Source organism: Alexandromys fortis, unplaced genomic scaffold, assembly GCF_014885135.2.
Source record: "Alexandromys fortis isolate MF-2015 unplaced genomic scaffold, M_Fortis_MF-2015_v1.1 scaffold_36, whole genome shotgun sequence".
In the NCBI taxonomy this organism is placed as follows: Eukaryota; Metazoa; Chordata; class Mammalia; order Rodentia; family Cricetidae; genus Alexandromys; species Alexandromys fortis.
This window is the reverse complement of record NW_026067915.1, coordinates 10,856,204-10,881,665: the sequence shown is the minus strand read 5'-3', so window position 1 is coordinate 10,881,665 and position 25,462 is coordinate 10,856,204. Positions and strand designations below refer to the sequence as shown.

General features: G+C 50.5%; 1 protein-coding gene across 1 annotated transcript in view; it reads right to left on the bottom strand.

Annotated features, from left to right (window-relative positions):
• Positions 1–7,310: 7,310 nt before the first annotated feature.
• Positions 7,311–25,462, bottom strand: part of Ccdc12 (coiled-coil domain containing 12) — a 57,225-nt gene continuing 39,073 nt past the window's right edge. The window contains exons 4-8 of the mRNA XM_050139264.1: positions 11,616–11,695; positions 10,455–10,516; positions 10,249–10,283; positions 7,730–7,806; positions 7,311–7,648 (exon numbers count right to left, since the gene is read on the bottom strand). Coding sequence (XP_049995221.1) covers positions 7,566–7,648; positions 7,730–7,806; positions 10,249–10,283; positions 10,455–10,516; positions 11,616–11,695 — 337 coding nt within the window. The 3' untranslated portion in view covers positions 7,311–7,565. The remainder of the gene's footprint in view (positions 7,649–7,729; positions 7,807–10,248; positions 10,284–10,454; positions 10,517–11,615; positions 11,696–25,462) is intronic.

Sequence of the window (25,462 nt, the reverse complement as noted above, 5' to 3'; positions counted from 1 at the left end):
CCCCCCCCCCCCCCCCCCGTCTGCCCCAGGCCAACTCAAGCACTGGGCGGTGTGGGCATTTAACTGAGCATTCCTAGGCTAAGCCCATCTGCCGTTCTTGATGGCCAGCAGGTCACATGACCATCCAAGGCTTCTAGAGGAGCATGGTATAATGTGGATGGTGACGCACAGGCCGGGTCCGCAAGGGCTGCTGAGCCAGGCTGAGTTGGAGTCACTTGACATTCTAGGAGAACCTAAGGTCTGAGGAGGCAGGAGAGCAGGTCAGAAGATAGTGATAGCACCACCAGAGACCCTGGATGACGCACTGGCTGGGGAAGGAGTCCTCAGCAGGACAAGACCTCATTCCCCTTGCTGGGGTTTGTGTCACCTCTGTACAGGGTCCACACTAGCCTGTCGTCTCAGCTCCGAGTTCCAGGACTTCCAGACTGAGAGCCTTCAAGGCTACTTACTCTGTCTACCGAGTCTAGACGCCATCTGGATATTGGGCCACTGTCAGAAGGCCATTGGGCCCAGTTACCTGAAAACATCCGGGTAGCACCCCCTGGCCAAGCTGTTACCTTCCCCACTTGGTTATCTTCATTTGGGTCCCCAAGATAGGGCTGCCGTTTTCCTTTATAAAGGGGTTGGATGCCCTAAGATTCCATCTTGCGTTATGCACCCAGGTCACACCAGACCGCCCACATTCAGCTGACACCTCTTCAGCAGAACCTGGTCTCCTCCTCAGGATATTTGTACCCAGGACAGGAATGGCTGCTTTACCCTTAGGCTGAGTAGCACTTACCCCGGCTGGATGTCTAGGACAGAACTGGCCCCCGCACATCAGCCTAAGACCAGTTCTCTGACTCTGGACTGGGAACCTCTGGCCCTAGGCTGGCCCTCACTCAGAGGCCCCCAAGTCCCACCTGGACTGTCCAGGTGTTGGCAGACGTGGGAGCCCTCAGTGGGCCTGGCAGATGGTCAGGGCCCTGTTTGTCTTGAACAGCCACTGGAGCCAGGTGGTTATTTCTCCCTGCAAGGCCCCGCAGCCCAGCCAAGCCACAAGGAACACATAAACAGAACCAGGGCTAGTCAGTGAGTAGACAAGGAGGAGGGCATCAGGAGACCCCTGTCCACTGCTTCCATAGTCTGTTATCCAGGTACCTCACAGAATCCACTGGACTCCAGACCTGGTCAGCGTGGGGGCCAGGTCCAACTCTCACCTGCCTGGAGCCTGCCAAGAGGTTCTACCTCTCTGTGGGTCCCATCTCCTCAGCACCAGCTAGGAGAGCATTGCTAAGATCCTGAGCAATTACAGGGCAGTGGTGGCGCATGCCTTTAATTCCAGCCCACGGGAGACAAAGGCAGGCGGATCTCTGTGAGTTCAAGGCTATAAGAGCTAACTTCAGGACAGGCTCCAAAGCTACAGAGAAACCTGGTCTCGAAAAACAAAACAACAACAAAAAGGAGTTAGGTCCACTCTGAGGGAAGTTCAGAATGGAATCATGGGACTACAAATTCTATTGCTGCGCACCCTTGGCCTGCAGGCTGCAGTGGGCAGGCCGTAGTAGTCCAGTTTCCAGTCCTCACCCCCAGGAGGTGACAGAGGGATAGACCAGGGGAGGGTGCTGAGTTCTCTGGAGGTTCAAGAGGGATTGACCCTGTCCAGGGTCTGAGGGAACTCAGTCCTGCTGACTATCTGGGAAGCGACAGTCCTGACCCAGGATCCTGAGAGATCACTGGCTCTGGGGAACAGGGATATGGGGCTTGCGGTGTGACTTCAGCACAACCAGGTTGGGTCCTGCTCTCTCCTGGTCCTTGATGCCTTCTCGGCAACCACAGAACGATCCCAGCCTGAAGCTACCCCAGTAAACCTAAATAACCCTTGGTTTGGTGGGGCTGGTCCCACTGGCCAAGAGAGGCAGAGGGGAAAAGGGGCTATGGAGTCCAGCAGGGGCCTGGGCCCTGGCTGGCTGTGTGCATACTGTGTTACCCTGGGCCACCTACTACCCTTTGTGAGCCTCGGCTCCTTGGAGGTCAGGCCCTGCTCAGTTCTCCTGACCCCAGGAAAGTCTGTCCCCAGGCTAACTTTCAGCTACCTGGACAGGGTTCTCATCTTCCTGCCATGGGCAAACAGGCAACCTTTCAGGATGCAAGGGGGAATCATTCACAGCTTCCTGTTTCAACTTCACTGTCATGTAGGCAGGGGAAGCATTAAGGCCAGGCTGGAGGATAGGTTCTCGGCCAGCCTAGACCCACCCCTTCATCAATGTCTGTGGATCCAATCACTTCCTGTAAAGGCCAGACGGAGGAGGCCTTTGCCAGTACACCTCTGCCAGTCATATGAAGCACTTGTTCATCCAAGTCAACCTGACCCAGACTCTTCAGCATTTGAGTTAAAGGGTAATGGTGTGGACCACACAGTAGTTTTTGTCCAAAGGCCATGATGCCACACTGTGTGCCACAGCAAGACCACTATGATAGAAGGCTGCATTGTGCATGGATCTCTATGTATATTTGTAGGTCTGCGCGAACTTGTGTATTTATTTGTACTTGTGTCTGCTTGTGGTTCTATTGGCACGTATACCTCTGTGTTTGAATGTGTGCCAGTGTATATTTATATCATGTTTCTGTGTGTCTTTGTACATGTCTGTGTCTTCTGGAGCATCTAGGAGACTGTACCAGTGACTTTTTGTTTGTATGCATGTCTGTGTACGTGTGATCTTTGTGTGTGTGTGTGTGTTTGTGTGTACACCCGTGGTCTGCGAATGCCGCCTGTGGGTGGAATTTGGCTCTTAGACATGTTTGGTTTGGCTCTCCCAGTATTTTCAACATCTTGAGCCAACATTTAAAAATCAGGGTATTTCACATAAAAATTCAGCTTTCCAGCTTCTCTTAAAAATTCAGAAGCCCTGGCAGACCTAGACCAGGATTCCCATGAGGCCACTCTCCTCCTAAGCTGCATTGGGCCAGCCTCCTCCTTCAGCCTCTTCAGCCTTGCTTCTCTTGCCCATCATTACCTTGAAAATGGCTGGGTTTGGGACCCAGAGTGTGTGGTCACTACTAGATGTTAGGCTTTTAGGAAGTGTGTGCCTGAGTGTATGTGTGCATACGACAAACCTACAAAAAGTATGGGTCCTTCTATGTGAGGCAAACCTGAATGCTTGCATGTGCATGAAGGCTTATATATGTACATGTATGACGCCAGTGTGTGTGGGAAATGTATGTAAGGCTATGCATGTGTGTGTGTGCATGGAGGGGGGGCATATTCATGGCCATGTGGAGTGTGTGGGCCACTGTGGTCTGGCATACTCTGCACAGGGGCCTCTTCCGCCCTTTGAGGGAGAATCGGATTCCCAGCTTCTGGCTGGGATGCCTTGTGGGGTTTATTTCTGTCTCAGTGCCCACTGAAGGCCTGAGTAGTGGGAACTTTTAAAGAAAACCAGAAATACATACGGAAGAGGCAGGCTGGCTAGGAAACTCAGCTCGGATACCCCGTCTGTCCACAGCTGCGTGAACCCAAGGCCAGGTCTGAGACTAGAGGAATAGCCCGGGATCCAGCATGTCCTCCCACATACTCTGTGGACTGCCTAGTTCTGCCAACTAAGAGCCATCTGGTAGGCAAGCTCACTGCTCCACTGGGTTAACAGTAAGCAGTGTGTTCAAGCAAAGGTGAGAGGATGCCAAGTCAGTCTGTACACGGGCAAGATGCCCTTCCCCAGTCAGGTTTTCGGAAAGTGCCTATCTCCAGGGCTCAAACACACACACAACACCATACATGAAGTTGACTCCCCAGCTCAAGGAGAAGCAGATGGGTGGGCCTGGCAGGGCTGAATTTGTCGTTAGGGACACTTGAAGACTTCTTAGACTGACCTGCTTGGTCCCTGGGACCTGTCTTCCCCAGGACATGGTCACCATTGTTCTGGGTTCAGATTACCTGAATCCCAGTCTAGATCATCTCTGACACCCAGCTACTTAACAGGGGACACAGGCCCATGGGAAAGGAAGGAGTGCTTCATGTGGTGGCGTGTCCTGCTTTGTTGGTGGCCACAGGGAGAACAGGCGGTGCAAAGATGCTTTAGGCAGCCAGTCTGGTGTCTCCTGCTGCCACCCAGTGGCCATGTGAGGAACTGGAGAATTACAAGCCCTGGTGACATGAAGTATCCTTTCTGTTTCTTCTTGGCAGCGAAGCTTCTTGTGGGGCACTGGAGGATCTGGGAAAAGTGGTCTTTAGCTTTTGTAATTTTTTAGTGTGTGTGTGTGTGTGTGTGTGTGTGTGTGTGTAAGTGCTCTGGTGTGCCATGAGAGTATGTGGCGGTCAGAGGACAAACTATTGGGAGGGAGTCAGTTCTCTTCTACCATGTGGGTCCCCAGGGTAAGGCCAGGTTGTCAGGATTGATGGCAACCACCTTCAGCTGCTGAGCACTCAATGGTTCCATTATCCCCCCACTCTCCCTGTGAGACAAGGTTTTACACTAGCTCAGGCTGACTTAGAGCTCATGTATAGTCCTGGCTGGCCTTGAACTCACAGCAATCTTTCTGCCTTAGCTTCCCTCCGGAGTGATGAGACTATTGGTATGAGCCACTAAACAAGGCTTTTGTTCTGTTTTTAAATAAATCTTAGGGGCTGGAAAGATGGCTAGTGGTTAAGCTGTTCTTTCACAAGACCCAGTTCAATTTTCAGCACCCGCATTGGGGCTCACAACCACCTGTAACTCCAGTGGATCTGATACCTTCTCCTGGCCGTGTCATACCAGGCACATATGTGGTGCAGAGATAAATGTGCAGGCAAAAAAGAAACATATGTTTAAAAAAAAAAAGCCTTCATCTCGTGTGTGTGCACTGGGGGTGCACATGCCAGATGCCAACTTTGTGGAGTCGGTTCTTCCACCTCTGTGTGCTTTTGCTCTCTGAACCATCGCACCAGCCCTTGGTTAGACTTTTAAGTATGTAATATACTTTTGCACTTTGATGCCTATGAATTATGACACTCTCATTCCTGGTACTTAAAATGTCTTGTCAGTCTTGCTCAACAGTCAGCCTTACTGATCTTTCCAAAAGACGCCAGTTTATTTGCTGTTTCTCCCACATCCCGGAGCAAGCACTGCTGGCTGCCTTCCTTTCAGTCATGGGCAAAGTGCCTAGCTTAAATCACCCTCATGACCCTCGCCTCCTGACATCCCTGCAGCTTGCAGGAGCCCTGATACATTAATGACCAACGAGAAGTAAAAGAGTGTGGTGGATGGGACTTGAGGTGAGCGCAGATGCCACTACGAGAAAGTAAAGCAGGGGGCTGGGGGAGGTCACACAAAAGGGACTCACATCCCTGATGGCTTCAAGTGTGCATGCATGTGTTATGTTTCTGTGAACATTCCTGGCCTGTCTCCTGGTGTAGACATGTAAAAGTTCACCAGGACACTAAGGGTCAGAGTAAACACAGGCAACTTTTGGAAGCGGTCTCATTATCCGCCACGACCGTGTGCACACCCAGCACCCCAGCTAGCTAAGTACACTTGTGCTTGCAAGTCTCCATTGCGCTGGTTACTCCAGCCATTGCCGCTGCTCTTTGCAGATCCTGTGCTCGTCAGAGCTCTGCAGGTCCCTTTTCTTTCAATCCGGCGTAAGGCTTTTCTCTTCTGAGACACCATCTCCCTAAAGCCCAAACTGGCCTCAATGTCTTGCCTCAATCTAAGAGACCTGGGATTACAGGTGTGTAATATCATTCTGAGAAAAATTTTCAAGATTTCTAATTAGTTTTTACATCTAATTCTTGTTGAGTTATAGGGGGTGGGCCCCCTTATTTCTCTGATAATAAAACAGACTCATTTTAGGGCTACTGTTTCAGCTTCCTCGACTATACATCTCCCTTTGCAAGGCTGGAGAGATGGTCAGCGGTTAAGAATAGTGACTGCTCTTCCAGAGGCCCGGGTTCAATTTCCAGCACCCAGATGGTAGCTTGCTGCTGTCTGTAACTACCGTTCCACTCTCACATAAAACATACATGCAGGCTAAACACCAATGCACAGAAAATAAAAATAAATACAAATTTTAAAAATCTCCCTTTGCTTATAACCTGTAACTCCAGTTCCAAGGGTCTGCTGCCCTCTTCTGGCTTCCATGGGAACCAGGCATAGATGCAGGCAAAACACCAAAAGATGAATTCCAGTCTACCCACTGCTGGATTATTGGCCACTCTTTTGGGTACTACACTTTACATTTTTTAAATGAGGATTGGACATGGTGGCACACACCTTTAGTCCCAGCACTTGGGAGGCAGAAGCAGGTGGATCTGAGTTGGAGGCCAGCCTGGTCTACAGAGCAAATACCAGGATAGCCAAGGCTATACAGAGAAACTCAGTCTCAATAAACCAAAATTTTTAAAATGAGATTTGTGTGTGCCATGCATTCTGGAACATCTCCCCCCCACACACACACACACCAGCAGCAGCTGCATGCCCTTGTAAGCTTAGATGTCAGAGGACGATTAGCAGGAGAATCAACTCCATAATAGGGTTCTGGGTCATCAGGTTCAGTGGGAAGTTCCTCTACCTGTGGAGCCATCTTACTGCCTCTTCCTCCTCCCTCTTCTGAGACAGTCTCATATAGTCCAGATGGCCCTGTACTCACTCTGAAGCTGAGGATGACACTGAACCAATCAATCCTCTTGCTCTCCATCCACGTGCAGGGTGTTACGTACCCCTGCTTCACGTGGTAACCGCAGTGAATCCAGGGCTTTGTGCACACTAAGCCAACACTGACAACGGAAGTGCACACCCACAGACTCTTTTTTTCTAAGCTGGGGCCCCTCCGTGTAGCCCTGGCAGTCTTTTAACTCCTGCCCCAGACTCTTAAATGCGGGGATTACAAAGAATGAACTCCTGTCAGGGAACCTAGAGCTCTGACTGGAAGAGGAAAGAGCTGCACTGCTGGGAGCAGGGAAGAATCAGGGGAAGCAGTGTGGTGGCCTCAAGTCATCAGTGGTTCTATGTGGAAATCTGTGGGAGCCCACCCTCTTCCCTCTCACACAGGGAGGGTCCAGATGACCTCTATGGGAGTCTCTCCAGCATTCCTATACATTACTGCAAGGCTTAGGGCGGTGTGGGGGAGGTCTGGGAGGTCCTAAGAAGACCCAAGAGTTCTGAGATGACCATTGCTGACTCTGACTAGAGACTTGGAGCCAGCAGGCCAGCCCTGGCCCCTACCCACACCTCCAGCCTCAACAAAGCTGGCCCAACCCAGGGGTAAGAAGCACATTGAGCATCACCTCTGCATTCTAAGAGTTCAAACCCAGAGAACCTAGCAAACAGGAAATGACGACAGGCCTCCACCACATGGGAGTTTACTTGTCTCTATTTCCAGAAGCTAAAAAAAAAGCTCAATATACACACATATGTACAGACCTCAGCTCTGAAAACTCACAGTGGTGGATGCCCTGGGGACGAGCTGGCCTCATCTCAAAGAGGTTGAGACTTGACTGGGCTAGCTTAGTTCTTGAGACCCGGAAGTGCTGGCCAGCCTAAACCCACCCCTGGCTAAGACCATCTTCCCGCAGGACATGGGTGCTGGGCAGATGGGACATGGAGAACACCTCAGTCAGAGTCACAGGCCTCTTGTCCAGTGGTGGCGTCCACTGCAGAAGCCAGGCTGTCTTCTTGGCCTTTGAGGCGTTCACCTGAATGGGGAGTGAACAAGCATTAAGAGGTTCTGTGCTAAGTCACCACCTGGGGGCAGGACCCCGTGGGCCAGTGCTTACGGATCAGCTCTGCGATGGCTCTCTGGGTCCGCTTTTCTAGCTTCTCCAGCTTCTTGGCCACATCTCTCTTGAGATCCCTGGAACAGGGAAGAGGGGAATTGGGAAGCTAAGGGCTTGCATGTGTGGCCCTGGGATCTTCCTGCAATGCTTCAATAGTCATATCCTCAGATGTCTGAGGGGCTGCCCTGGGAAGATGGACTTCTCTGCTCTTCTGGGTCCTCAAGAGCCACCATTCTTTCTGGGTCCACTGAGCTAATAACTAAGCTAAGGGAATGTGCACTACAAACCCAGCTGAGGTAGAGGGCTGAGACAAAACAGCCTGCTATGTCCCCTAAGTCAGCATCAGGGAGCAACTTGCCGAGCCAGCTGCCAGCCCTGTTCCGTCTACTGCCACAGCCACCCTCCCACTCCTGGGGCTTCCAGATGTGCCCATGAATTCAGCCTGAGTTCTCTGGTTCCTACAACACACACCTCATGCCTCTTTCATCAAATTAAAGCGCTGTAGTAGGTGCTATATCTACATGAATCTGCAGGCAAAGAGAACAGCGTTGACCGCTGGCCCGAGGCACAGAGACACATGCTACAGTCTACAGCACCTCCCTCCCTTTCTCAGCTCAGTCGGAGGGCCTTGCTGTTGTGTAAAGTTCCTTTACACTGTGTGAAGATGTGTCACTGTGACTGGTTTAATAAAGAGCTGAATGGCCAATAGCCATTCAGGAAGAGGCTAGGTGGACTTCTGGGGACAGAGAGGTCTCAGGGAAGAAGAAAGGCAGAGCCGCCAGCCAGGCACATAGGAAGCAGGACATGCAGGAGAGGTTAAAGCCAGGAGAAACGTGACAGCATGTAGATTAACAGAAATGGGTTAATTTAATTATAAGACCTAGTTAAAAACAAGCCTAGGCTAAGGCCAAGCTTCCATAATTAATAATAAGTCTCTAGGTCATATTTTTGAGCTGATGGCCCAGATATGTGCTTGAAAGTTTGTGTGTTTTCAGAGCAAGGGGACCAGACACCAATGAAAAGGGGTGGCCCGCTGGGCAGTGGTGATGCACGCCTTTAATCCCGGCACTCGGGAGGCAGAGACAGGTGGATCTCTGGGAGTTCGAGGCCAGCCTGGTCTACAAGAACTAGTTCCAGGACAGACTCCAAAGCTACAGAGAAACCCTGTCTCAAAAAAACAAACAAACAAAAAACAAGAAAAGGGTGGCCCAACTGAACCACCTTCTCAGAGTGCCTCTGTTGCAGTTTCCTCAGAGTTCTATAGCTTCAAGGATGCTGGCTGAGGTGGTCCAGCCTCTCACAGACTACTCCAGCCAGGACTTCAGGTAAGCCTTGCACTTTCCCATTGCACAGAGACTGGACAACAAATGTTATGGCTAGTTTTCCCAGGTCCTGACCATTATCTCAACTTTCTCAGGTTCCCTAAAGATGCTGTCACCCACAGAAACAGGAAGCAGTCTAGAGAACACAACTCACCTTCTCAAAAGGCAGAGTGGGTTGTTATTGGTCATTTGGTGGATTATGGATGTTTGTCATCATTTAGGGGTCTTGGGTCTTTGATGGGATTATCAGATAGTTATAGTGTCCCTTAGTCATGATAGAAAGTAAATTGGGTACAAAACTTTGGACTCATCAAGAGAGGATAGATAATGGAGTATTTTCTCTGAATTTGCCAAATACAAATGGATTGGACACTAATTACAATTAAAATGTAATTCTTACCTGATAATTGTTCTTACTGTTTATAGTTTTATTATGCTTGAGTTAAAACCTTTTCTTTTAGACAAAAAGGGGGAAATATTGCAGAATGTTCCTTTCCACTGTGTGAAGATGTGTCACTCTGGCTGGTTTCACGAAGAGCTGAATGGCCAATAGTTAGACCGGAAGAGGTTAGGCGGGACTGCTGGGGACAGAGAGGTCTCAGGGAAGAAGAACAAAGGAAGTAGGATGTGCAGGAGGAGATGTAAAAGTCACGAGCCACATGACAGCATATAGATTAGTAGAAATGGGTTAATCTAAATTGTAAGAGCTAGTAAGAAAGAAGCCTAAGCTAAGGCCAAGCTTTCATAATTAATAATAAACTTCCATGTCATTTTTTGGGAGCTGACAACCCAAAGAAAAATCCACCTACACCTTGCAGGCTTCTAGACCTGAAGCGATTGGGTACCCTATTTTACAGTCAAAACAGAGACATAAACCCATGTCTGCTTGTCCATCCATTTTCACTGTGTTCTTCTCCTGAGCACAAGCATGCACTGCTCAGACAGGGCCCCCAGAGCAGGTGAGTTTCCACCTCTGCAGAAGGCTTGAAGGGACAGCTGCGTGCATACTGCGGGCCCCTCTGTGGCACTTCCCCTCTGCCATGAGTCATGCTCTGCTTAGCCCGTACGTCTGACTTGCACAGATCTAGGCCTGCACTGCTTGTCCCCTTGCCTGTCCTTGGCTGTCCTCCCAGTAGGGGCCTATGACATGCAACAAGCACCACCAGCCCCCAAAGAGCCTGCATGGATAACACTTACCAATCAGGTTTCCGGGGTGCCAGGTTAGCCAGATCCTAGGGAAACAGGAGACAACTCATCAGGATCAAGGCCCACCCTCAGGGGAGTGGAGAGACAAGGCACAGAGGTGGAAAAATAAAGACGGGCAAGGAAGGAAGCAGGGTGGGAACAGAGACATCTAGAGGAGGAAGCTACACAGCCAGGGAGGGGCCCACCCAGGTACTCACCACTTCCTCAATGACAGGCTCTGGCTTGGCAGCCTCTAGTTGCTCCTTCACCTTCTCTTCCACTAGAGGGTGCAAGAACAACACAGATCTGCTGGAAAGGAACTGCTGTTCGGCAGTGATCAGCCTAAGTGGCCCCAGGGAGGGGGAAGAACCCCAGTTTCTTGTTCTTCCCTCTCTCCTAGGCCCCCACTCAGTCCCAACTCTAGAAGAGATCTGGTTTCCCAGGCTGAAGGCAGACCTCACGGCCCAGAAAGGGACAGCAGTGGCCTACAGCTGAAATGGACAAGGTCCAGAACTCAGATTCCCAACAGTGGAATGGGAGGTTCCTGTGTACACGGGAAGTGTGGCATTAAAAGTGAAGGCTATAAGGGTTTCCTCTGGGTCCCTCCTGGCCAGGGTCTGGTGGCCTCTCTTCCCATCCCACCTCGGACTCACTGACAGGCACCTCCTGCCTCCACCAAGTCATTGGTGGTCACTCTGGGTGGCTCCTGAGGACAGATGTCAGAAACACTAACAACCACCGGCTCTGGGTTGCCTTCAGCCCTGTCACCAAGGACATGTCCTTCTGTCCCTTCGTTCTCCTGCCAGACAGAAGTCCTCCTGGGTGGCCTCCTGGCGGAGGGAAGGGGCAGTTCCTCATCCCTCTCACACCCTGCCACCGCTCTGCCGGGTGAGGAGTGGACCAGCAAGAAACAAATGGAAACATCTGAGTTTCTGATGAGGTGGATCTGTGAGCTCCACGTGAGAGCCTGTCTTAAAACAACCAGACACAAAGCAGAGGCTTCAGGACAAAGGAGGATTCTGCTGCTGTGACCAGGCTCTCACCCTGCATTATGGCAGCGGCAAAACCTGAGCTGAGCCCCTCGCTGGCCTTTGTGCTGCTGCTGGCTGTTCAAGTGTCTAACCAGCTTCTTTTGGGGTATCTTATTCTGCCCCTCTCCCCAGGGGCACAGGACTCACCACCTTGCGCTGCTGCCCAAGGACCCCAGGTCACTTCTACTCGTCAACCCTCCGGGATGGGAAGTGCAAGGGCCTCTTTCCTGCCCTCATGGCCCCTTTGTGGGCCGGAGGTTTGCGAGTGTCCCAGGAGCCCTGTCTCCGGGACAGGCAGCCCTTCTCTGAGGTTGACGAGACAGAGGGAGGAAAGGGCAGCCCACATACCTGCAACTGGTTTGGCCTGGGGGACCCTCCTCTTCTTCAGGTCCTCATCCTCCGGGACATAGTTGCGAAGCCTGAGACCCCTGTGAGAGTGGAGCACAGCGGTGGGTGGGGTGGGTGCTGCTCATTTGCTTCCCACAGCTTACAAGTTCCAGTGCTCCTCCTATTTATCTAGAGAGGGCCGAGTGAAGGGAGGAACAGAACTTAAGCATCAGCCACCCCCCCATATTCCAGGAGCTGGGGCCAGGATGACTGGGAACATTCACTAGTATCTCCTGAACTACTCGTTGAAATTACCATTCAACAGTTATGGGGGCTAAGGGTCAGAGACTATGGCATTGTCCTGAGGTCACACAGCAGTGACTGCACATCTGAGAACAAGGCTATGCCAAAGCTCGTGGGTTGAGTCACTCCTAAAAGAGAGAGCCTTCCACACTAGTGCTGCAAGCCCAGCCATCTTTGGCAGAGCCTTCGTGTCCTGGAGCCAGGGTATGTCACATAGTCTAGCACCTTTAGTGGAAAAGGGTCTTGTGTGTACTGGGCCAAGGGCGTGTGGCTGAGTGACCTAAATATGCGTGTGTGCGCCAAACAAAGGCAGTATGATAGACAAAGATTCCAGGGGTGGCTTCTGGGCCTGAGGCTACAGTGGATGGGACCAGACTGCAGAAGACACTAGGTTGATCCCTCCATACTTGATGACAGTGGCCCACAAATGCCATGGGGACAGGCACAACATACACAAGGCTGGGAAGCCATGGTTCACTTTGCATGCTGGTGAGACTTACGAAGCTCATGCCCTGAAAGGTCTTTTGAATGCAGTTAGGGAAACCCAAACCTAGGGGTGTGGAGTCTCAGGGGCCAGAATCACCCAGCAGGAGCCCAAACCCAGGCCTTTTATCTCTCTGCAGGCCACCTCCCAGTTCAGCAGCTCATCAAACCCCAATCACATACAGAGTACTGTCCCTAGGAAGAGGGGGCCCTGGCTACCCCACAGGACAGCAAGGTGAGAATTCCAATGGGGCCTCCGAGCTTAGTGATGGGGAGATGTAGATAGCAGACAGACCCCTAGGCCAGAGAGGCACAGAAGTAACTCCTGTTTTCCCCACTCTATTGTGGGGCCTTGAACTCTGGCCCCACAGAAAGTTCTGGGTTTTCAGACAGCCTTCCAACTGTGAGACCTCTGCCTAGGTCCCAGAAAGGGCAAGCCATTCTACAGTGAGGAGCATGACACCTGTGGTCACACAACTAAGGACAACGCTGTGAACTTGGAGCTTCACCTGTGCCCTGCTCCCAGCTCACATACCAACATACCACTTCCTCCCTCCTGCCAAGGCCCCTGGGGAGTACCAGTACCCACATGGCCCGTCCCACACTCGCAGGGGTACCCTGTCCCTGTTCCCTATGCCTGCTCAAGCCTGCGGTAAGCAGCAGGTCACTGAGGCACACAGTGAGAGAGCGGAGCCTATTTGCTACCATGGCTTTAGTTCACTATGGAGTGGGGAAAAAGAGGAAGAGAAACTGGGTGTGGGAAGAAAATGGCAGGGATTACTGAAAGGAAGGAAACAAAAACCCCAAACCCCACAACTAGGTCCAGGTTCCATGATTAGTCAGAAGAAGGGAGTCTACAGCAAGAAGCTCCATCTGCAGCCCCAGGTCTTCAGGAGGTCTCTGGGATGATGGGGGGCCCAGGACAGGAGGGAAAAGTCACAGCAGAAAGAGAGCTGCAGCCCCGTGCCTACTTCCCAGCTCCACTCATGGAGTAAGCCCTGAGTGTGTGGATGTGCACCACTCGAGAGCAGTCAATCTAGGCCTTCACTGCGAGAGGACCCATTCGGGGCCTCGGATTCCACGTCAATGACTATGGAGGCTGTGCTGTGTGCCTGGCTCCATCAAGCTGGGTTCAAGCCCTCACCTGACTCACTCTGAGGGCAAAGGAAGAGGCCCTCTTTAGGCAGACTGACTAGCTGCCCTGGTCCACTGCCAAGGGCAGGAGTCTTGGGGAAGGAGCACTGGGTTGTGCTGGAGACTTTTCTAAGATTTAATTCCCTTTTCCACAAACAACTTAACAAACCTGACTGGAGACCCAGTTTAAACATCTACTGACTGGCCTTGGAGAAGCGCCAAGGTGACAGGATTGCAGGAGCTACAGGCAGAGATAAGAACTGCAGGACAAGCCGGGCGATGGTGGCGCATGCCTTTAATCCCAGCACTCGGGAGGCAGAGGCAGGCGGATCTCTGTGAGTTCGAGACCAGCCTGGTCTACAAGAGCTAGTTCCAGGACAGGCTCCAAAGCCACAGAGAAACCCTGTCTCGGAAACCCCCCCCCCAAAAAAAAAAAAAAGAACTGCAGGACAAGGGCATCTCTTAAGTGGGGTCTGCAAAGATGAGCTTCCTGCTGCAATCTCAGGTGGGAGACAGAAGAATGTAGTGGGGCCAAGGACGAGCAGGGCCCTGGCAAAGCCCTGGGTGGGCTTTTCATTGTGACCCCATCTTAAGAATGGGTGGACCTGCAGCACATGACTCTGCCAGAGCTAGAAGCAACCTGAAAGACACCAGGGCAGGTAGGTCTCCCCTCAGCAGAGCGTGCAATGGAACTGGAACTCCGCTGGTCTCCAAAGGGTGGGTCAGGGAACTGCTAGAGCAGCTGCTGGTGAGAAGGACATAAATTCTCTCCAGAGGAAAAGGAGCAATCCAGAACCTCAGATGACTCCAGAATTGCTGTGCATAACACCCACGGTTCACTGAGAACAAGGAGGAACAGAAATACAGGCAATGAAGTGTGGGCGTGGAGGTGCAGGCCTGCAATCTCAACATTTAGCAGGCTGAGGTGGGAAGATGAATTCTAGCAAGTCTCAGCAATACAGCAAGACCCCTTTCTTAAACGGAACAAACAACCCCCACCCTGCCAAAGTAGAGCAAAGCAAAGCAAAATTAAAATATAAAGCAGGTGTGATCTTGTTCACCTATAATCCCAGGACTTAGTAAGAGGAAGATGGATTGTGGGTTCAAGGCTAGCCTGGGCTACAAAGTGAGATTCTATCTCAAACAAACAAATAAAATATAATACAAGAGGCTAGTCCAAAGGGCATGGTACCTGAATGTCCTGAGGCTTACATGGGACAGGAAATAGAAGACAACTACTAAATTTTAATAAACTACTTTTTAGGACACTTGTTAAGAAAGCATGCTGTCTTCCCTAGGAAAGACACACACACACACACACACACACACACACACACACACAAAAGGGGGGGGTGTAGACTACATTAACAGAGTAGATGACAGAAAAGGGACAACAGGTAAAATGCCAGACCAGGCTCTCCAAAAGCAAGTTCCTTTGACAGCTGAGCAGCCTTCTTTCTAAAGACTGGATGTGGTGGGACCACGTGCCCGCCAGATTAGCAAGGCGAGCCACCACCTACCACTTTCTTAGTGGGCCAGGAAATGCTGAGCTGCCTGCGCTCACACGGGGAGGCCATTCTTCTGGGGATCATGGGAGCCAACTGCTGGTTCTGACTCCCTTGCCCCTCTGTAGAATAAGTAGCTGCTGGGGAAAGGGGGGGGGGTCTAGTCCTGGATCTTAATAGTGTGACCTGGGCCCAAATCTTGGTTTTGATGCTTTTGAGACATGGAAAACCATTAGTATCCACGTGGATGCCCAGGTCACCCATCTCTGCAGAGGTCGGGTGTGAAAGGCTGAAGTCACCCTAACTGACGACAGCAGAGTCCTCTAGAACAGACATCTCACCTCCATGCCTCTGCTCAGAAGCTCTTTGGCCCTGAGAGCTCCACCTGGCGGGACGAAAACAAAGGAGACCCACAGCACAAGGGACAAAGCCTTGTACGCAGCTGGCAACAGGCCACCCAGCACACACAGGCCTGGCCTGCTGAGGCCTCTTAGTATCCTTCCCAGCTGGCGAACGCAGCAGACAGAAAATGGTCTTTGTGTTGCCCACAGGGTAGCAGGGTCACCAGGACACTTTCCTAGTAGCTGAGGACAATCAAAGGGCCTCTTTCCCCTTTCTACCGGAGCGCGGCTCCCGTTTGCCTAGTCTCCACCAGCTTGCTACCAGTTAGTGAGCTCTGGAAACTGGGCCAGTAGGAGCCGGGCTTATCTTCCTGGTCACCACAGCCCTTTCTGCTGGGACCTGGGTATGAAGCTGCCTAGGACTGGAACCTGCACAGGAAAAGGAGAAGATGGGTCCATGGATCCTTCCTACTCCTGAGACAAATTATCAGGGCAAGAGTTCACAGGAAGTGTGGGGTGATCCCCAAATCCCAGCTTTCACGTAGCAGAAGGTAAAGGTGTGGGAGAGCCAGGCCAGAGGAGAGCCAGCCTCTGTTTGAAGAGAACAGAAGAAGCCAGAGTCCTGTTAGAGCCCCTTGCTGGAGCCACCTCCGCTTCTAGGGGAGGAAGTGTGTCACATGAATCCTGGCTCTGTGCTGCCATGTCCCATATAACCGGGGTGTGACCTGACTAGGGGTATCAGGGAATGAAGGAAGGACAGACACAGAAAAGCTGGGAAAGGTGAACTGTGCATGAGCGCACTGCACAGCCTAGAACCTGTGTGCTCATTGCGCACAGCTGGTGGGGAGCAGTGAGCTAGTGAGGTGGGGCTGCTGTAGATACCAGGGAGGAGGGAGCTGCAGCTCCTAGTTTGTATACAGCTGCCTACATTTGTAGTCCCAGTTGGGATCAGAGAAAAGCTCTGCTATCCCTCTCAGCCTCACCTGGAGAAGGCTTTGCCATGCCTATGGGTCTGAGGCTTTGATCCTTGCCATGGTCACACCCATGTCAACAATCTGAGCTTCACTGGCTCTTTACACATTCTCTTAAGGCTTCCTCAGATCCCCACACTGGACCAATGGAAGAATGTCACAAGGCCAAAGGAACAATGAGGACACTCTCTATGGCCTTTTTAGAATGAATGCCAAGACACACCTCACAAAGAGCAAAGTAAAGGAAGGCTATAAACTGGCCAATGGTGTAAGGGATAATGGTGTGTAGAGATAGACCTGCTGGGAAGGATGTGTCTACCCAGCAATGCTCTACCCATGGAGAGAGCTAAGTTGCCAGCTCTAGAAGTGACTCTCAACTTAGAAGCCAGGAGTGGGGGGAAGGTATTTCCTGATGTTCCTTTAATCTATTCCAATGCTGAAGCGCAAGAATCCCTCAGAGCAATGTCTAAAGCTGTACCCAGACAGCTGCAGTACTGAGGTCGGTCATTCCATCACCACTGGGAAGGACGGCTGCAAAGGAGGGCTGCCTGTGGGATGGGAAATGCACAGGATCACATGCTTACATCTGTGTGAGATTCTTAAAACTATTCTTGCTTTTCTGTAATTTCCAAAATTTCTGAAGTAATCAGTAACCTGGTTACTTTAGACAACTAGCCAAGTAAGCGGATTACAGGACACAAGAAAGGAAGAGGCAGCAGGAGTGAGGTGAGGCTGGTCCAGGATGGCGGACCATGGCAGGGAAGGTCCACAGCAGTCGGTCTAAGGTCCACGGCAAGAGACCAGTGAGCCCCAAGCTTCTAACGTCCCTGCGCCGCATGTACTCAACTTCCCACAAGGCCCCTCTCCTTTGGCAGCCTGTGCCTGAGCTGAGCCTTGATAATTTCCCTACAGACAAAAAGGCCACCCCAGTGCCTTTCCACTCTCTCAGGTCCAGGGGTTCTGGTTCTTCCCCTAAGTCTAAGTTTCCCTAAGTTTCCCATGGTTCAGGTCTCCCTTAACAACCCCCTTGGTCTCTAGCTCCTTACCCTAATGTCCCCACCCTAAGGTGACACTAACCACCTCCTCTCTGAGTTCCTCTTTGCACTACATGTGTTCCCCTCCCTTCACGGTACAGCCATGCTATACCCATGTGGCTTTAGGCTCTGCCCAACAAGCTCTGGCACTCAGCCTAGGCTGCCTCCATGAGGAGAAAGGAATTCATGGGGTGCTTAGGGAAGAGCTTTACTTTTTAAGAGGCACTTAATAACCAAGGAAGAGTACAACCAGAAGGAAGTAAGCTAAGAAGCCACTGTGTCCCATAGATACAAAGTAGGAATGTGGCTAGGTCACAACGGCCTACGTCTAAGTAATGTCTACAAATCTTTATGGCCAAGCCACAGGGCAATGTCCAAGCTATCGAGTCCATTTCTAAAACAGGCAGCATTTGTAGCCACTTCCCCTATCTCCTCCCCCGGTATCTAGAAGATCTGAATGGTGCTGAGGCAGGCTCAGTGACCAAGGCAAGCTCTTCCTCCAGGCCAGTTGCAGGGGCTAGCCTGGAGATTCAAGGGAAATCACTCCTAAAACACCCCAGGGTGTTTTATTTTCACAGCTTCCTATGTGCCAGGAAGCAGTTAGAGAAGGTTAATGTTCTTTGTAGACTGTAAACTCAAAAATGAAAGGAAACTTTGAGATTATGTACCTGATCCAATCTTAACATTGGCAAACAAGCAGCCATGCTTTCTGCCTACCGTTGGGCATTAGTCCCTCTTCTCTCCCCACAGGTCCTGAGGGTGCTTCACACTTACTCACTGCCATGACTCTTGTAGAAGGAGGCCAAGACGGGGTCAGCCAATCCTCATGGCAAGCTTACAGGTCAAGGCTGCCTTCAGTAGGCCACCTTGGTCCCCCTGATCATCCAGTTCCCCTCAGAAGCCAGTAAGAAACAGGATAAATTTCTGCTCACAATAATAGAAAGTAATAGGAATAGCAATAGGAATGGCAAAGCCAGGATGAGCTGCAGGGTTCCAGAGGTCAGCAATGCCCAGAGACAACACAGCAATTCTGACTACAGAAAGCTTTCATTTAAAAAAAAAAAAAATTTAACTTGTGTGTGTGTATGTATGTGCGTGCACACGCACACGCTGAATGTGTGTGTGTGTGTGCGTGCGTGCGTGTAAATGTATGTAATGTATGTGAGGATGTCTTCAGGAGTCAGAGGACGGCGCTTGGCCACCGAGAGCAGAAGTTACAGAGGGTTGTGAGTTTCTCGGCCTAAGTGCTGGGGACAGAACTCCAGTCACCTGGAAAAGCAACAAGTGTTGACCTGCTGCACCATCTCTCCAGCCTCAAGGCTCTCGTTTTTAATCTCTAAAGTACAGAGACACCCCCAGCTCCAAGGCCCCCTCACACCCATCTCTATATAAATAAGTAACAAAGCCTTGGAGACCACAGACCCTGCTGAACCACAGAAATACAGGCAGAGGCAACGATCTTAGATAGTACTCTCAAAGGCTGACTGAGAGTATCCAAACCCTTGACCCACGATCCCACCCTAGGAAGATCACTATTCAAACAGTAACCCACAGTGGCAAGTGGAACAAAATGTCCTCCACAGATGTGTCTGGAAGCAATAGAAGCAACAGCTGGGAGGCAGATCACCACCCTTCCAGAGAAGGGAACCAGTTCAGGATGGTGTGATCACAGTGCCGCTTGTAAAGGGCCCCCCAAATCAGAACAGGTGACATACAAGATGAGATCAGAACATGGACACGGCAAACAGGAAACAAAGGGATGTTTTCTGCCGCTGGTGTTTAATGCTTTCCTTCAGAACATTAAGTGGCTACATGATAGGCAATGGAACTTTACAAGAGCCAGTGGTGGTGTCTGTCACTCCTAGGCAGAGGAGACAGCCTACAGCTGTCTTCCCAAATTACAGGCTTTGAAATCTCCCAACCTTCTGCCTTAGTCCCCTGAGTGCTAGGATTACAGGTGCGCACACCGTACCCAAGGATGGTTTATAAAGAGCCAGCAGCTATTCCAGGCTAGTCACTGGTTCAGACAGACTCTGCCCAGTGAGCACCACCATACAGAACCCCACCCTCATTCTCTCACTGACTAGCTGAATTCTCTACCCATCTCACTGAAAGCCCACAGCTAACGGGTATTTAAAGAATTAGAAAGAGGGCTGGAGAGATGGATGGCTCAGAGGTTAGGAGCACTGACTTTCCTTCTAGAGATCCTGAGTTCAATTCCCAGCAACCACATGGTGGCTCATAACCATCTGTAATGAGATCTGGTGCCCTCATCTGGAGTGTAGGCAGACATGCAGACAAAACATTGTATACAAAATAAATAAATCTTAAAAAAAAAAAAAAAAAGAATTAGAAAGAGGCACAAGAGATGGGTTAGTGGATAAGAACACTTGCCACTCTTACAGAGGACCCAGGCTTGGTTCCCAGCTCCCACAACTGTTGTAACTCCAGTTCTATGAGAATCTGATGTCCTCGTCTGACCTTCTTGGAACTGTATGCATGTGGTGCATATACATATATACATGTAGGCAAAATCTTCATCACATAAAATAAAAATAAATCTTAAAAAAAAAAAAGAAAGAAAGAAAAACAGGTTGGAGATGTTGTTCAGTGAGAGTCTTCTTACCTAACAGGATAGTATAGAGTTTGATCCCTGGACACACGCATTTATACATTCATAGTTCCTCTGAAACAGCAGATATATTAAAATCAAGGGCTAACAAATAAATCAGTACTTAGAAGTATTAAGGCATCATAGGAAATTTGTTTTTCTGTATTAATAGTCAAAATATTCTATATAAACATTTATAAAACAATAGGATATGCACAAATGTGTCAATCTGTCCTTCTCTTTATTTTTCAGTGCTGGGATCAAACTACAGCTTGGCTATGTAAGAGCTCACTAAGCTACATACTCAGCCCTTTTGTACTGAGAGACGCGATAAGTTGCCCATTAATCTGTATTTTCTACAATTAAAAAAATTGTATGTATACTTGAACAGCAATTTAAATTTAAATCCAGGTAAGATGGCACACACAAGTTCTCACAAGAGGACTCTTGGAGTCTGAGGTCACTGTGATTACATAGCAAGAACAAGCCAAGGCTACGAAATGTCTCAAAAACCCCAAAACAAAGCAAGAGAGTGTGTAAGTATGTGTGTGTGTGTGTGTGTGTATACACATATATATTTAAATAAATAATGCTGGATGTGGGAGGCAGAGGCAGGCGATCTCTGAATTCAAGACCAGCCTGGTCTAGGACTAAACACTAAGTTCCAGAACAGCCCCAAAACAAAAAGCTAACAAACAAACAAACAAAAAGGAGGAAGAGGAGGAGGAGAAAGACGAAGACAAAGATGAAGAGAAATAAGGTTGAGGGCTTATTTTGCAGAGGGCTCACAGACGAGAGCTGGCACAAGGGCTACTTGAAGCCCAGATGTTGGAGCTATTGTGGATATGCTGTCTCCCATAACAGCCATTGTATCTAAAGCAGAGCAGTTGTGATTACCCCCAAGAAGCCCTTAAGATGGTACCTGTTGATGGTCCTCATGGGGAGGGTCACTATTCTCTCACCTGAGAGTCCAGACAACACTTCCTGAGTCCCCTCCCAGCTGGATATACTCCGGCCAACAGCACGCGGTCCTGATAGTGCTACAGTGCACAGAAGGTGGATGGGAAACTTCATCTGTGCAGCTATGGGGAGGCCACCATGCTGGGGTGGGCCTAGTCAGTGACACAATTGTTGTGGGGTCACCCAGGCTCCTTTAAGTACTCTCTCACCCACATTCTTATCTAAGTAAGTCCAACAAAGGGGCATGTTCAGCACGCTGGGCTAGGACTGAACACTTGCTCTGTTGTCACTGGTGCCTTATCTGTTTGATCAGGTCTCCCCAAAAAGGAGTCAGGCAACAGGAATACAAGGAAAAGCCTGCAAAGTCCAGTGCTCCTTACTCCACAGAACACTGCGGGAGGAAGTGGTGCTCACCCAGCAGGCTGCTTTGGCCTGCAGATGCCTGACTGATTCTTTATAGGACTGCTGCATCCTTTAGTCCACCCTTGACCTGAACCAAGAGGATGCGGAACAGGGTCTGGATTTGTTCCTGTGCGGAGTAGCACTGAAAGTCAGGAGGGCGGGGCAGGACCATGTCCGACATGGGGACTAGGCAGAGGGCAGGGCGGCTTCATTTTCTCACTGGTGACACAGAAGCCTGCATGAGCTCACTGTTCCCACCCTATGCATGAGATAGGATGCAGGGAGGGGCCCAGAGTCAGTCCTACTGCCTTTCAGTTGGGAGGTTTTAGCCAAGTGACTTCACCTGCCTGACTGCGGTTACCCCACCTATACACCACACCCAGCTGGAGAGACCAGAAGATCTCAGCGACTCTGAAAACACCGAATATCGTGACACATAAGATAGGATTTTTTTTTTTTTCAATCAGAAAGGGAAGGCCCCAGCGAAGCTCCCACACTCTTCCTACACATGCCCACTGCAGGTCACAGGTGAGTCAGCTTCACCGCTGGTCTTAAACAAGTCCTTTCTTAATTTATTCTTCCCAATTCCCAGCCTGCTCCTGAGAATTAAGTCAGAAAATGGGATAGTGCATGCTGTTTCCAGGTTGTAGCTTTGGTGAGAGAAGAGAACCAGAGCCATCCCATTGCCTAGTGACAGGGTACCTGTAGTCTGAAGGTGGGAGTAGCTCTTGGGGTCACCAAGACACACCTTGGTGCAAGGATCCTGGGACTGACATGCAAAAGCATTTGCCAGACTAAAGGCACCTAGCCTGGGGCTGGGTCTCAGCAAGGCAGGATCACTGTCTTCAAGAGTCAAACACACATGGAACTGGGGACCACCTTTTCCACCCTGGGGAAGGCAGAGCAGCGGCCTAGTGTCCTCCCTAATGTGGATCACTAACTCCAAGGGGAAAACCACTGAGGTCTGTTGGATCTAGAGACCTGAATCCAGGGGTGGGGAATACAGTTCAATGGTAGAGTGAGCAAAGCCAGGGATTTGAGTCCTAGCACAGCATCCAACAAGGACCAGAATCCAAAGGTGCTGGGAAGCTGTTGGGACTTACTTGTTTAGACATTCGGCATGGTGTACTCCTGTGTCAGATACAGTATTTTGTGCCTCCCCTATCCTACTTCATAGACCAATGGTTCTCAACCTTCCTAATGCTGTGACCCTTTAATATAGTTCCTCATGTTGTGGTGACCTAGCTACAAAATTATTTCAACTGCTACTTCATGACTACTGCTACTATTTATGAACTGTAAGGAAATATCTGATATATGACCTCAGTGAAAGGGTCTTTGACACCCCTTCCCCAATGGGTTCATGACCCACAGGTTAGGAACCACTGCAACAGACCCTCTACAAGGTGGAGCCTGGAGGCGCCTAGCAGGGAGGGCTTGCCTTCAGGAAGCAAAGGTAGCTGACAAGAGACCACTTTTTTCAGGCCAGTTTTCCAGCAAAACCTCTGCAGTAAGCAGGGGCCCTGGGGATGACTGCCTCCATGGTAAACCCCAGATGTCCCAACAGAGTTAGCCACAAGGAGGCTGGCTGGGACAGGAGAGAAAGCACAGTGACCTCTGGGGGCCAGAGGTGCCTCCCCACTGCCCCCACAAGCCTGGCCTGAGCCTGATGACCTTGGGGTTCACTCTTTCCTGCTAGAGGTTTGTTTTGTAGGGGGGATTAGACAAGAGTTATTCTAGAAAAGAAATAAAAAGAATTTCTGATCCACTGAGTCAACGAAATTCTAATAAAAAATGCCAGCAAGTCGTTTTCTTTTCTTTGTAGACATCCACAAGCTGCTTGTAGGGGGCAGGAGCAGAAAAGAACTCAGAGACAGTATCATACTGTAGCCACAACAATCCTCCTGCCTCAGCCTTGCAAGTGCTGGAATGCTGGGTGTGAGCCACCAACGTCCATGTAGACTGTTAAGTTTATAAGGAAAGAAAGGACTAGAGCAGCCAAAACAATTCTGGAAAAAAGTCTTATGGGGTGACTGGGCAGCGACTTGAGCTAGGAGTCCACCTATGGGCAGGCCATGAACACCAAACTGGCTCAGGAAGTGAGGACAGAGACCCTAGAGTACCTGCCCCAGTGCTCCTCAGCTTCATAACCCTAGCCTTGCAATGTTTCTAGCTGGACAGCTGAATCTGTGAAATGAGGCCACATGGCTTACTTCCAGGACTAAATAATCTACTGAGCAAGTGAAGATCCGCTCCAGCCCCTACCCCTTCCTCTCTGGGCCACACATGCTCGCTTCTACTCCCATGCACCCACCTCGCTGTTTCCCCAGCTGCTGTCCTAGCCGTAACGTTAGCACATGTGTTCTCTAAGGGTTAAGCAGATTTGAGCTGTGTTTGTAGGTAACCCTGTTGGGAGGGAGGGCCTCCAAGTGTCTTCTTGCTCTTCAGAGCCCCACACTGGTGTTAGTGCCCCATCAGTTTTCTTTCATTCACGGTTGTTCAGCTGACGATACAGAGGCTCAATGAGGCAATGGGACTCATCCCAGGGTCAAAGCGCTAGTAATTTGCAGGCCCTGACCCCAAGTCCACTCTATCTGCTGGGGTCCTACTCTTTCAGGGCCTATTGCTGAAAAAAAATTTTTTTTAAAGTGCATGATGATCTAGTTATATGAATCAACTGAAATGGCCACGAGCCAAGTGTCTGTGCAGTGTCAAGGCAAGCAGACCTGGGCAAGCAGTGCCAAGTGACCTGCAGGGGAACTGGGCCAGGTGGATCTTGTGCTCTTGCCAGCACACAGGTGCTCACAGACAGCAGGTCCCTGGGGTCATCTGGTGGTCAGAGTTCAGAGCTGGGTGGCAGTGTGTGATGGAATGGCTGAGGAGGAGGCCCAGGTTAGGAAGAAAGAGCAGTGAGGGAGGAAGGTGAGAGAGAGACGGCCTTCTCACTGAGAGAGTCTGCGTGAGGAGGCGCCAGGCACAGCTCAGCTTTGTACATCCAGCTTGGCGCTCAGGCGCAGAACCTGAGTCCTTCAGCATCATTCCCAGGGTGGACCTCCATGACAGCGTGTAAACTTGGGGCCACAGCGCACGAGTAGAGATCCTAAGCGTTGAAGAGCGAGCTATGTCTGCCCAGCCAGGGCTTGTGCTACCACCCTCTCATAGTGCAGGTTCAGAACTCTGGGCCCAACTACCCAAATTCTACCTTCTGAATTCCATGTCTAACTCAAGGCACACTCTCCACAAGGCCTTGTCCTGTCCCTCAGCTGAAGAGAGCCTAAGCAGACACTGTTCCTACAGGACACCCAGGGATGCTGTCCCCCAGGCTTGCCCTCCAGCTCACCTGGACAGAAGCAGACTGTTCACCTCCAAGGGGCCCAAGAAGTTAACGTGTTCACTAGTGATCAGTCTCAGAGGCCAGCCCTCCAATGAAGCTGAGGATCACCCTTTCTCCCCAAAGAGACTGTGGCTATCTGGTCTGCTGGAATCCACAGGCCTCTGCTGGAGCCCCTTTCAGCCTCAAGTACAGGCTCAGGCCCCGAACACGGTAGTCTAGGGCCAAGGCCAAGGGTCTGGCTCCTGTTACTCTGGCTAAGACCCAAACTTGCCTTCCTGGGTCAAGCCCTGTGCTCTCTGAAGGCATTCGAGACCTAAGGGTCTGCTTTTCTCTGGGAGCCGCAAAAGAAAGTACAATTCCTTGCTAACCACTGCCCCCCATTCCCAAGTCAGACGAGCTGCACGGTATTCACGAAGCAGAACACGATCACAATGAGCTCAAGCTTGGTCCTTAGCTATCAGGACAAAAGGACAGACGTCCAGTGCTCTAACACGCACAACCTCTGCAAACCTAGCGAGTGAGCGGGGCCTTGATCTGGCCTCACAGGGTGGACCTTTTACCCACAGGAGCCTGGAACTAAGCACTCCCGCCTCTTCTTTCTCGGTTAGGGTAGAGGGTCATAACACATGTGCTCACCCTCTTCAGTCAAGAAAAGCCACTTCTCTGTACAGTGAGATGGGCTGCCCCTCCCCTTTGATCTTTGTTTAAAAATAAAACCACACTTAAAACAGCTAAAGCCATCTTGGACTCAGTTTCCTTGCCTCTTCACTAGTGTTAATCCACACCATCT